At 37.4% G+C, this 13755-nt stretch overlaps 1 protein-coding gene across 1 annotated transcript in view; it reads left to right on the top strand.

Moving 5' to 3' along the window:
• The first annotated feature begins 7190 nt into the window (after positions 1-7190).
• LOC119428052 (ninjurin-2-like) overlaps positions 7191-13755 on the top strand; it is a 31771-nt gene continuing 25206 nt past the window's right edge. The window contains exon 1 of the mRNA XM_037695697.1: positions 7191-7252. Within this exon, the coding sequence (XP_037551625.1) occupies positions 7202-7252 (51 nt within the window). The 5' untranslated portion in view covers positions 7191-7201. The remainder of the gene's footprint in view (positions 7253-13755) is intronic.

Raw genomic sequence — 13755 nt, 5'->3', positions numbered from 1 at the left:
TTTACCATTTCCCAACACCAGTCCAGAACAGAGACCTAATGCTGCCTTTAGAGCTGCATTTTTTCATTTATTTTTCACAAACACATATATTAGAACACCTGTTCTGCAGACTATCTCTTTGATCTGTTCCACCTGCTGCATGCACATCTGTACGTGAACGTGAGCGTGACCGCTGTGCGTTTGTTTTCATCTGCTGATGCACTCTTGCTCTTATCAGCTGCCATCAGAAGTTCAAATGTACAAATTCGCTCCGTTAACTTTGAAGTGGCTTCCCTGTAGAGCCTGCGTGTAAAAACCTTTCTGCCATTTGTGACAAGCCTTAATTTTAAGATCACACCTATCAAATAACCAAAGTTGTATCTAAATGAGTCAAAGCACAACCTTGTGTCTGTGGTTGAGCATAAACGTCCTTTTATGGTGAATGGAGAGACTGGCACATACTGGGCAGAGTGTGTTTGTCTGTTCAGGACAAAGAGGTTAAAAGTGAGAGGTCAGCGCTGCCTGGTACTCAGCTGCTGAAGCCCTCTCTTTGTGCTGAAGAGAAAGAGGCTGTGAATGAGAGCTAAACCAAGACACAAAGACTGCCTGCACGAGTAGACGCAGACTCACAATAACCGAGCGCACACCACACACGTTGGCACAGCTGATTTGGAGTCTAATTTTAGCCCTTTAATCACTATTTGTTTTTGTTTTTTCTGCATACTTTTTATGCCCACAAGGAAATGTGCCAACATGCACTCACATAAAACATTTACACTCCAGCCCAACAGGTGGCGATAATAATCTAATCTATTTGAAAGAAAAAAAGCTTTATTGTTTTCTCATTAGGAATTGGATATAAATTGCACATCAGTAAGGACATTTTATAAGTAGAGACAGGAACAGAAGCCAGAAGTTGAAGCCACAAAGGATGAGCACTCCAAATGGCTGGCAGTGCTATCATTAAGCCCCGCCCCTCCATGTAAATGAATGGGACATTTCCTGACTAGCAAATAAAAAGAAACTTCAGATTAGATCTGTCACAATAACAAATTTTGCTGGACGATTAATTGTCTTAGAAATTATTGGGATAAACGATAATATTGTTTGAAACTTAACAACAATTAACTGTCAAACTTCAGAAGAAATGTTGATTTGTTTGGAGTGTAGTACCTTTTTTGACCACCTGATGGCAGTATAAGACTGTTTGAACCAAAGGATGGATAGTTGAGCAGTGACATGGTGACATGGCGGACGCTTGGTGTGGTTTGAGCTCTTTAGCATAGCATTTTTTCACACAAAGCTTTTAATAAAAAAAAAAAATCAGTAAACAAGTTCTCAGCTTCTTTTTGCAGAGAAAAACAACTTTTTGCACAAAGGCACGGGTTTCAACCGTGAATTTTGGAGCTTCAACAAGATGGAGGTTTTTTTCCCCCGAGGTTGGCCTGTTTGCTTAGCTTCTCAGCTTAGCTGCTTTTAACGATCCAAAAACACGATTTTGGACGTTTAAAATGGATTTTAAAGAGAAAGTGAGGGGTCAGTGAAGAGCGCCGGAGTTGAGCCGTGTCTTCAGTTGAAAGAGAGAAACACGAAGAAACGATAAAGCCGGTAAATGAAAATGAGGTTGATAATTTCCATTCATCACGCGATTAACTGATTTATTGTTTATCGCGACAGGCCTACTTCAGATAATGTTTTTAAGGAGTTGATTTTTTCTATATTCAGGTAGTTCTTACCTTACTGTATGCTCAAATATGCATTTTGAAAATAGGGTTAATGTGAATGAGTTATTTGAGGTTTTAAAAAGTGTAATTTTTCCAGTGAGATTGACAACGCGAGAGCTTGTTAGTGAGTTAGGAGTGTTTGTAAACGGGACATTTGCATGGTACAAAAATATACAATAGCAACCAAAACTCACTTTAACTCTTTGGCCAGTGGAAGTTAATCCGTCCTTCTGTATATCGACAATGTGTCCTTTTTCCCTTTAAAAGATCATTTCAAACCAAGCGTTTGTGTTTTTCTGCTTGTGCTCGTACTCAGACTTGTGGTCTTCTTTGTCTGTTAGCACCACCTTTTGAATTGACGTATTGTACATCACATGTGTCGTGCACACACACACACACACACACACACAGTGTGCATGACCATAAAATTCTCAGTACTGACCCCAGAGACTTGCAAGCTGGTGCGTGCGCTAAAATTAACATCGCACAAGCCTCGGCTCCACGTCTGACATCTTCAGGCCTCCAGTGAAAGTCAATGTTTGCCAAGATTTCGTGGCCACAAAACACAGAAGCTGTTTGCAAAAAGCACTTTTAAAATAATCTCACAATTTTAAGACTTGTTGAAGTTCTTAGAATTTATCCTTTAGGTGTTCCTAGAATTCAAACTGAACCATATTTTTAATAAAGTATTCTCATTTCCTGTTGGTACTTGTCAGTGTTGGCAGTTGTTTACAATAGAAAAAGCCTGAAAGGTCCGTAGCTACAGGTCATTAGATGAAACCACAAACAAATTTATATTTTTTAGGTTTCTGACGTGTTCATGTTCTGTCAAATTCCGGTCATTTCAGTGTCTAAAAGACTTTGTGCCTTTGTGTGACCCAGAACTTCTCATTTATTTGTGTGAAACTGGTTATATGTGTCCAATGGCTCAACTTGTTCTGTGGCTATAAAGGTCCTTAAATGGTGCACTAAAGTCCAAATCTGGACCCAAATTAAAACTAATCTGGCCCTAACAGAGTGTTAAGTTTTAGTAGAAAAAATAATATAACTAAAAAAAAAAAAGACGAATACAATTGACTATATTTACAATAATTTATTGTAGGCAGAGCAGCTTTTTCAGAGTTTATGGTAATTGGGGACTGCCTAGTATAAGGCAGCCTCCTGTTATTATCCACCTGACCTTGGGTTTCTTAACTTTATAGCTTACTCTTCCGTCAACTTTAATGTGGCTCGAACTGCAATGTGTACCCCCACAAATGTTATATGAAAACGACCAGCTCGGTACTGTGATGTGTGCTATTGCTGTTATTGGCGTTTTGAGTTACCATGACGACGTAATTTGCAAACAAATGTCATTTTTCCATTAAAAAAGCCTGACAGAACTTGCTTCTATCCGCCACAGTGAGGTCACATGACCTAGAGAGGATAGGTCTCTGAATAAAAAACACTGATTAACATTTGGAGCCATTTTGGTTCAAGATGGCTGCCACAGCTACCACAGAAAACACATAATTGACTATAGCTCAGTCGTTCTTTGAGATATTGAGTTGAAATTTGGTTTGGTTGTAGCTGAGAGTGAACCTTAACACATAGTACTGTCAAATCAAATTTTTAAATTTCTAGTTTCTTTTAGGCTGCACTGCTTTTTTTTAGCATTTACTGTAAATCCCACGTCTGGGCAGTGGTTCCTGTCTGCACAGAAGCTGACTGCTAATGCTCGCATAAGCAAAAGAACAGTTTTAAACCTAGCTATTTTTTTGTTATTAGAAAATTTTTAAATGTTCACAACGATCCAAGCCACACTGATTCACTTCACTCATCTATACACAGCAGGTTTCTGTGAGAAGGAATGTTTATGGCTTTCATCTTCACAAACAGATATTTTAAATTGATTCAAATAACTGCAGGCAAATTACAACCTGCTGAAAGCGTACTTGAAAAGATTTATACACGAATGAAAGCCAGCTCCTTTGTTTCTCAGGTTTCCCATCAAGTCAGTTCAAGTCAGTCCTATTTATAAACTGTAGCTCTTTATTACAAATTTCCCTTGAATTTAAGCCCGAGGCGTGTTTGTCTCAAACTCCACATCTAACGCTTTTCATATCTGAACCTTCAAACTAGCAAACGTTGTCTTTTTCTTTTTAAGAGATAGTTCTTCAAGCTTTTATTTTTGTGTGTGTGTGCATTTTAAATTCGTCTCGATTCTGAGCTCAGGTGATGAAAACTCGTGTTCCTTTATTTTCCCCTTTATAATGTAAGAATATGTTTTAGTACAAAAATCATGAGAGCGCCACCACCGTGTTTTATAGATGCATGAACTATTTTCTGTTCTTTAATTTTAAAGATAATTTAAACTAATAATGGATCACTCCACAAGACTTTTTTTGAGCTTAATTTTTAGTTATCGTAGCCTTTTTGTCTCTTTCTCTTCTCAAATTAAAGTCTTTGTCCACCACTTTTCCATCAAGATCATTAAATAATAAAAGATGGAATATGTCTCATGCAAGTCTTGAGTGCTTTTTACTCTAATTTCTCAAAAATATAACTTCAACCAAAAATTCATCTGCTACTCATACAGTATGTTTTTGGGGCCTTTCTCTTTTCTGGTTTGCTGATAGTTTTATTTAAGCATTCCTTGCTCACCAAAATAAGAGCATTTTAACTCACAGCTTTTGAAAAATTACAATTGTTTGTAAAAAATAATGCAATTTTGACATATTCAGACAAGATGCATTTAAATAAATGGGAATAAAAGCTGTGTTTTGGCAGCAATCGAACAGCAATGAAGTGCCTCAAAGATCATTGTTTTTTTTTTTGCTGACTTATCAGTTTTCAGACATTATCGGTTTATTTAGGAAGTTTAAGCAGCCAATACAAAAGATCCCTTTTGAAAATGATTAAATACACGTACTGGACTGAAATTGTCACGATTTGTCGAAACAGTTTTAGAAATCCTAGAAAGCCGTTGCTCAAGAGCCCTTTGGAAGAACAGAAAATAGTTTTGTTCTTTGAAAGCAAAATGGAAAGAAATGAGGCGAGTCCTGCGTACACAAACACACGAGAGGCTCTTTCTCTTCCAACCACAACTCTCCTCATCTTCCATCTTTACTTTTGCTGTGTTGCTCTGGAGGTTGAAGGATTTATCCACCTTTCAGGAACACCGCGCTGAAAGCAACAACAAAAAAAACATCTTTATACGACTCCACCCATCTATTTTAGGAGGTATCTTTATCAGAAGGAACTGACAAAGTCTGAGACGCTCTTCTTTTTAAAGAAATCAGGAATTTGGCTGCTTGAAAAGTTAATTTTTAGTTTAGTTTCAAGGAACAGAAGAACATGTGGGCGGGAAAGTTTGGGTTTAACCTCTAATTTTGAGTTCAACCTGGAACATATTCAGTCCAACCGCAGATTCACGGGTCAAAAGGGCCATTATTGGCTCCTGAGCAGCTTTAAAACCAAATCCTTGAAAGACGACAGCGTGGAAGTCTGGAGAAACCACAAAAACCCAACAAGCACTCTGCTGGGAATAAAAGAGTTCATAGGAGTGTGATGAAGTGTCATTAGAGAAAAAAAAAAGACACGGCTGTGTTTTTGCGAGTTTGTGTATATGTCTGTTAGCAAAATATATCATGCACCACTGAATGGATTTTAATGAAACTTACAGACAGTAATCAATCAATTGATGTCTACAACTGTTTCAATTTTGGAGTCAACTCAGTTCAATATGGCTGCCAAATCCAGCTGTTCTCATAAAACACATAAATGACAGCAACTCAGCTATTGTTACATGTAATGAGCTAAAATTTGGTGTGGTAGTAGCTGACCATTGTCCTCAACGCATATTTTAAGGGGAACACATTGTGTGGTAGCTTTCCATAATATATTGGTATTAACAACTTCATTCGTCTGCTAGCAAAATATTTATTTATTATTTAATTAATTTATTCATTCATTTAAAAGAAAGAAAATAAACAAAACAAAGTCAGCAAAAAGAAAATTGAATGAAAAGGGTGCAGAAAGAATTAAAAAAAAAATTATAATATCTGCCCCTTATAGAAAAAAATATAAAATAACTTTAAACACACAACAACTTAGACTTGAACATCTCCAAAAGTGAAAACAAAAATATTAGGCATCCTTCACTTGGCACCAAACTTTCCTAACAATTTTAACTTAATCATTTTTTGAAACATAAACTGTTTAAGAATTTTTTATGTGATATCAACACAATTCCACATTCCCTGAATTACAACGCAGCAATCCTTCAGACTAGTTCTAAATGGAGGTCTTATTTTTGTAAAATAAAAAAAGGATTTAATTGTTTTGCATGCTTTTCCCCAAACTTCAATACAATAGATTAAATATAGAACAATCATTACATTATATAATATATACAAAGCTTTGTCATTCAAAAACTCTTTTACTTTATACAGTAATGCAATTGATTTTGCTATTTTTATTTTTAAGTAATTTACATGAGATTTCCATGTCAGCTTCTCATCGATAGCAACACCCCAAAATTTTATTTCATTAACTCTATGAATTTCAATACTGTCAATTTTAAATGGGACTTTGATAATTATTTTTCTGTTTCTAAATATCATGCAGTTTTTTTTCCCCCACATTTAATGATTAAGTTGGAATCGTTTGTGTTTTTACAAATTCTGCCTGTATCACCTCTAACATCCGTTCAATATCTTCACCCGAACACAATAAAAAAGTGGTTTCATCTGCAAAGAAAACATACTTCAAAAGCGCTGACACATCAACCAGATCATTCACGTACAAAATAAACAACTTTGGTCCCAACACAGAGCCCTGAGGAACTCATCCATTAACACAATATCCAGATCTTACATCGTTTACCTGTACAAACCGTCTCCTATTATTCAAATAACTATACCCACTGTAGTGCTAATCCTCTAATGCCATATTTATCCAGTTTTTCAAGGAGAATGGTGTAGTCAATAGTGTCGAAGGCCTTTTTTTAAATCAACAAAAACACAAATGTATCTCCTCTATTAGTTCCACGAGAGCCACTGATACCTCCTAAACTACCAAACAGATTTTAATAAATCTCTCAGAAAGTGGTTGTTGGCTCTGCGTCTATAGCTGCTAAACATTTGGAGTCAAGCCAACTCAATAATGACAACACCTCAGCGAACTTCACGGACATCGAGCTGAAATGTGGTGTGGCAGTAGCTGAGAGTAAATGTTGTAAATTTTACACGGAGAATAAAAAAAAAACGGAGCGACTGACTGAAAGAGTGGACAGTGTGGACGAGTGAGAGGAGGAGACCAGCATGGAGTGAATGGGACGTTTGTTTGTCCCTGTTGTCCTCCATACTCAGTGCCTGGCGTCCAGGGGAACTTCCTCTCACATCGACCTCTGCCGCCCTTGCATTTGCATTTTCCCTGCTGTGAGTGTTTGACTGCTCGCCTCGGGCCTCACCATGCAAGGACTTGGGAAGACGGAGAGGGGGGAGCAGGGCCGAGACATGGACCTGACATCGCTCAGATCCACCATGCCAGCCAGCGGCCCGCTGCAGGTCAGTGCACCCTAACAAGACAGGAAGACAGTTGTCTCTCTCTCCACCTATCCACAGACAGCTCCTGTCTTGGCCGTGCCACAGAGCCGCGGTATGTGCTGCTTATGTGAGAGGCGAGGACCAGAAGGTCGCTGTTTGCCCCTCCGGGTCTATTTCAAGACAAAGACGTGATTGCAGCATCCATCAAATACCAATTAGAACCCGAGTGCCAGGACTAAAAACGTCTTCTGATGGAACTGTGGCTTGGCGGAGCAGACACACGTTAACGGGTTCAAAACTTGATCAGCTCACAGCATTTTCAGCTGATCTTGTGCTGTTGTTGTTTTTTTGTTTTTTGTTTTCTGGCTTGGTCGTGTTAGAAATAGTTTTGCACCACTTCAGCTCAAAAAACATCGGACTCACATCTGTTTAAGTTTAAATACGCACCTATTCGGACCCGGAAAAACAAACGGCGATGACAGAGTTCCTGTCCAACGAGCAGCAGAACATCAGAGGCTTACTGGTTTGTTTAGCTGCAGCCTCAGCTGAACAAAGCGCTAAAACTTTGGACAACATGTGGCTGTAAATGTGCTTGTGTGTACGTGTTCCTGCGAAGACACAAAAACTGGAAGATGGTGGCAAACTCACTTAAAAAAGTGGGGGGTCAAAATTAAAACCTTTTTCAAACTAAGGACTCAGAATCTACATTAAGTCCAGTTAGATACCAACATCTTTTCTTGGTTGCAGGTTCCTCAACAAGAGTTTTATTGCTCTCGTTTGATCTTCTCTGTTGTACTTTTGACATAATAATCAAATATTACTGGAAAAAATTAAAGTCATAGAAGTATTTTACATTTAAAATAACATCTTGGGGGCCAGATAAGATGTTAACGAGGGCCACATTTGTCCCCCAGGCCTTGAGTTTGACACATATGGTTTAGGACGATGTTTGAGTAAAGGTCTGAGATGTGGATTTAATGGTGCCATCACGCTGAATGGCTTCAGGTTTGTTTTAAATATATATATATATTCATGAGCTCTTATTTTTAGAGAAAATAGATGAAGAAATAAAACGTAGATCTGCCTGGATTTCATACCTGATTGTTTAAGTGGAAAAGTATAAATGGATCATACAAAATATAAATTGAAATATCCAAACTGTACTTACAGTCAAAGCTCATAAATTTATATTGAGGTTTTAATTTCCTATTTCGAACTTCATACTGCTCAGGATGGACATTTTTTGATTTTGGGCACCGTTTTATTTATTTTTTTAAACATCCAATTACCGTATTTTTCAGACTATAAGGTGCAATAAGTCAAACTTTATTCAACTCATTCACAATAACCACATAAAATCAGTTCAAGCACAATCAGAATTAATACATAAGGCTCACTGTCGATTTTTGAGAAAATGAAAGGATTTTAAGTGCACCTTATAGTCTGAAAAATACGGTACAAACATTTACTGTAAATGTACCGTTTTCCCCCTTATTTGTTGAGATTTTATTATCTTTGAACTCCTAAGAATATTTAAAAAAAGCAATGTGTATAAAAGTAGGTAGCCAGAAATGACAATTTTTGACCAACAAAATAATAAAAAAAATAATAAAAACATATGTTAAACATTCATATAAACTGAGCGATGTGTGCTTCAGGGCCTGACTATCCTAAAGTTTCGACAGTAAATGCAACACATGACACACGGGCTGCACTCAAGTACACGGTAGTATTCTTTTAAAATGAGCTAATCCTTGCTCAGTGCCAAATAACAAAAGTTATGTTAATTTTATTTTATTGTTTTTGCAGGTGTGCTAATAAACTGAAACCAGGTGTGAGAAACAGGAAGTCGCAGTATACAAAAAAATCAGTAAACCAAAACAGGAAATGAAGATTAAAAAAAAAAAAAAAAAATCAAATGACAAAAACAAGTCAACAAACCTTAATGGTCCTGTTGCACCAAGAGGGAACATGTTTCAAAAAGCCGCAGATTTGACCTTGACCTGTCATTAGTTCTGGCTGTAATGACCCAATCAAACAGCTCAGAATAAAAATATTTCTCTCAGAGTGTCCAACTATCCATTTATGACTTTATTATAAGCTGACAGATATAAAAAGTAAAATGTGCACCTCTAACCTGTTTGATTCTGCAGCTCAGCTATGTGTTTTAACAAGCACACAGAGGCTACTGTGGTGATATGATAAGACGGTGCGATACATTTTACAGATAATGCTCGTAGGAAGGTGCAACTCTAGTGGCATATTCTGAGCCGCCTCCGTGCAGCTACCTTATCTGTTTCTATGGTGCGAAGGCTTTGCACCTCCAAGTCCCTCTGCATGAGCGGAGCGCAGGGTGTCGAGCGCTGTTGGAAGGACTCACAGGGCCTTTTGAAGCATTACAGTCATGTTTCACAGAAAGAAAGGGAACCCGCTCTCAGTGGAAACCAGTTTAAATGAATAATGTGTAATGAAACTAAAAAAGGCATCAAAACCTGTTTGTAACATGTTTCCAACAATAAAAGAAGGAGCGTGTCCTTTATTTGTTAAAAACAACTATTTGAAAATGTTTCTTGATGCGTTTCAGCACAGAGTGAAGGGCTCGGATCAGTGAAGGACAGGAGACACCACCTGTCAGTCACTGTTCAGGGAAGCAGGAACCTCTTGTGGCCGCTCAGAGATGTCCAGGGGAGTTCCCTGAACTGGTGTAACACTCAAAAAAATAACGTAAGCTCACTTGTTCAGGGTGAACTAAAGTACCTGTCAAGGTGTAAAGAGGAGAGAAATGACAGTTGAATTCACAGCAGCTCTTCAAGTCTGACAGCTGGAGACATGTGAAGTCATTCATTAAATGTGAACAAGTCTCAACGGGTCACTTTTTTTTAGAAAGGGAGAGCTGCAGTGGGCCTGATCTGTAACCTTAAAGAGAAACACAAACAAGATAAACTATAGAAATTGCATTTCCTGTGAAAATACATGTGTGAATGCTTATTGCTGAAGAACTTGCTGAAAAACTGCTGAAATTAGCTAAAAACTTGCTGTAATGTAGCTGAAATCAGAAGAAAGCAGAAAGAACATATATTTGTTGAACTAGGTTTAAATAAGCAGAAATTAGCACAAAAATTGGGACATTATCGTAGATTAAAAAAAAGCTTAAATTAGTAATAAAAAAAACAGATGAAAAGTAGATGAAAGGACAGAAAAAATATAAAAAAAATAGAAAGAAGCAGAAAGAATTGAAATGCGCTAAAAACGTGGAGTTAGCTGAAAAAGCTAAATTTTGTATAAAACAGCTAAATAGTAGCTGAAATAGCAAAACATGCTAAAACTAGCAAAAAAAGCTGAAATGTGCATAAAAAGCTGAAATTAGCAGAAAGAAGTTAATTAGGCTGAAAGTAGCAGAAATTGCCACAAAAAACTTTAATTTATCTGAAAACGGCTGAAATTAGCTACAAAATACTAAAAAAAAAAAAAGGCAGCTGAAAAGGTAGCTTAAATTAGCAGAAGAAAGCAGAAAAAACACGTTTGCCCAACGAGGCTGAAAGAAGCAGAAATGAGCACAAAATAGTGGTAATTATCTGAAAAAAAGCTTAAACTAGCAACAAAAAAAAAAACCTGCTGAAAAGTAGCTTAAAAGGCAGAAAGAAGCTGAAATTACCAGAAGGAAGTGGAGAGAGCACATTTCTGCTGAATTAGGCTGAATAAAGTTTAAATGAGGGCAAAAAATGTGGAATTAGCTGAAAAAACTAAAATTAGCATAAAACAGCAAAATAGTAGCTAAAATTGCAAAACAAAGCTGAAACTTGCAGAAATAAGCTGAAAGGAGCAGAACAAGCTGAAATTAATAGAAAGAAGTTAGAAGAAACAAAAAAAATTGTAGTTAACAGAAAGAATCTGAAAGGAGCACAAAACGGCTAAAAAACAGTTGAAATTAGCTGAAAGTAGCTGAACAAAAGTTTAAATTTGCACAAGGAAGCTGAAAGAAGCTGAACCAGAACAAAGTGTGACAGGAGCAGTAAAAGGTTGTAAACACATCTAAAGAGCTGAAGGATGTAAAATGAGCTCAGTTCATTTTCTATGAGAAAAAAAAGTGGCAGAAAAGGCTAAATATTTCAAAAAGTACCAATACCAAAAGTCATAGCAGGATTGTCCTGAAAGAGCTGAACGTTTTGATTTCTAATTTGTTGAAATAGCACAAAAATTGTGGAACAAGAAAAATGCAGAAAAACGTAAGGAAGGAAAATGGATCCCAGTAGTGTGAATGCTTCATCACACAACGAATCCCTACAGTTGTTTGGTTTTGCACTTTGTCCACTTGATTTATCCGATGCACACTTTCATCGTCTCTTGACGTTTGTGTGTGCATATTTGTGTGTGTGTGCATGTTAGCTCCTCTTGGCCCCCTGCACTGCCAACGCCACATTCAGAGAGTGCGCGTGAAAATACAAGACGGTGTGTGCTTTTTGGTTCTGGAAACTTTTATCTGGGCTTTAGTTGTGAAACGGGTGCGCGAGGCTGCTTCTTTGTCCAAATGTGGCACACAGGTGTTGTTTCAGCTGCATGTGTGGTAACATGACGACCGCATGGGTGGAAGCTGAACGCAAAGGAGGAATCTGGTTTACAGTCAAGTTCTAAACTGAAAGTTCACTTTAAGAAGGTGTTCCACAACGCAGTTTTTAAAAGCAAACAGAAACATCTATCAGTTTTACAACTGGCGTGTCAGTAGCTGAGAGTCACCCCCAACACATATACTGAGGGCTAACAGATCATTGAGAGGTGGTGGGCGACAGGCATTCCTTCAAAGTAAGCTACTTTTCCATATATATATATATATTTTTATGATTAAATACTATGGTTAATTTCAGTTTTGATTCTTTACTTTAGGACAGGGCTATTCAACTGGCGGTCCGGGGGCCAAATCAAGCCCACGAGTGAGCTCAGTTCGGCCCACCAGTGAGCTCATTTTTAAATAAAACTAGATTTTAAACCATAAAATCAACTTAATTAATAACAATAACTGCTGGATGTCCGGCCCCTGAGCTCTTGGCTTTCAGTAACTGTGGCTCCCTGAGCAGTTTAATTGAATAGCCCTGTTTTAGGATGTTACCACAGCTTGTCTTTTATTTTTGCAGGGTATATTTTGCTTTAAGCATTTCTTTGTCAAACCTATAGCTCCCATTCATCCATATGTTGAGATTTGATGGACCATACTGGTTTACTTCAGTTTCTTTATGCATAAAAAGACGAGATTAAACAATTCCCCGGTGACCGATAAAGTTCGGCAGGCAGGCGAGTCACATCGGTCAAACATCTCCATGACTTTAGATAAATATGAGATACATATTTGGTCACTTTTGAGTGGATTTATTTATTTATTTAACGTTATTAATGTATTTAAAGTGCATTTCTATCTTTCTTTCTTCAGTCTTGATTAATTTTACTGGATTTGTCCAAAGTTCAGCTTCACCCTTTCGTCTTTCCTTTTCAATCTGTCCTTCTTTTTCCTCTTTTCTCTGTCCGGGGGAGGGGATTCTTGTGTTTTCTTTTCATTTTGTGTGTGTGTAGGGTGGGGTGGGGGACCGGGGATGACAGCTGACACGGCATGACTCTAAAGCAGCGTTGAACGAGCTGCAGATCTGAGCGTGTGTGAAAAGGATTTTTGATAGTTCATGAGTCAAATGAGTAAAAATGCAAGATGACTGATTCCAGATGGATCCTGATCCCCTCCGCTAAAAACAATTAAATCCTCTCTCACTCACACACAATCCTTGTCTCTTGTCCTGTTTTTTAAAATAAACTCATATTTATACTGTCTGAGTGAAACAGGACAGTTTTCCGACCTGACTTTGGGTCTTTGACTTGATTTGCAACTTTGCACATCTGATTTGTGGCTTCTCTCTGCATGATACAATTTATGATGACAATCAGTTTGACTCAAAAGTCTCATTTGAAAGAAGTTATGCAACACTTTTCTGCTTCAAGCACCTCATTTAATTGTACGTTTGCCAGCAAACCTAAAGGAAGCCCCCATGGTTCCAGTTTTCTGCACTGAAACTCCAACGTGATAAATCACAAATACAACATTATCATTCTTCTTTTCACACACACCATTCTCATAAAGACATAAGCTGCTGTTTGATTGTTTTACTTCAAATTTGTCACATTTAACTTGTTAAACTTGACTTTTAGATAACTGACTGTTGTGTGTCTGGTCATGTTTGCGCGCAGGCCTTTAAAAATCATCTCACAGAGCTGCAGTTTGTCGTATGCTTTGCTTGGAGTGACTCCAAACGCATGGCCAAACATCTGTGGAAAAGTGTTCACAACACGCAAATATGCCGTGAACAATCTTTGAGAGGTTCACAAGATTTTAAACGGTGTCAGATCTGATTTACTTTGCGCTTTTGGAAACAAAAAAGAAAACAGGATTTGCTATTAATGTTGATCTGTTGCCTTAAGAGAGGTGTTAATAATAATAATAATAATAATAATAATAATAATAATAATAATAATAATAATAATAATAA

The sequence above is a fragment of the Nematolebias whitei genome, chromosome 22, assembly GCF_014905685.2.
Source record: "Nematolebias whitei isolate Nwh7 chromosome 22, NemWhi1, whole genome shotgun sequence".
Classification (NCBI taxonomy): domain Eukaryota; kingdom Metazoa; phylum Chordata; class Actinopteri; order Cyprinodontiformes; family Rivulidae; genus Nematolebias; species Nematolebias whitei.
This window is presented reverse-complemented; position numbering and strand designations above follow the sequence as displayed.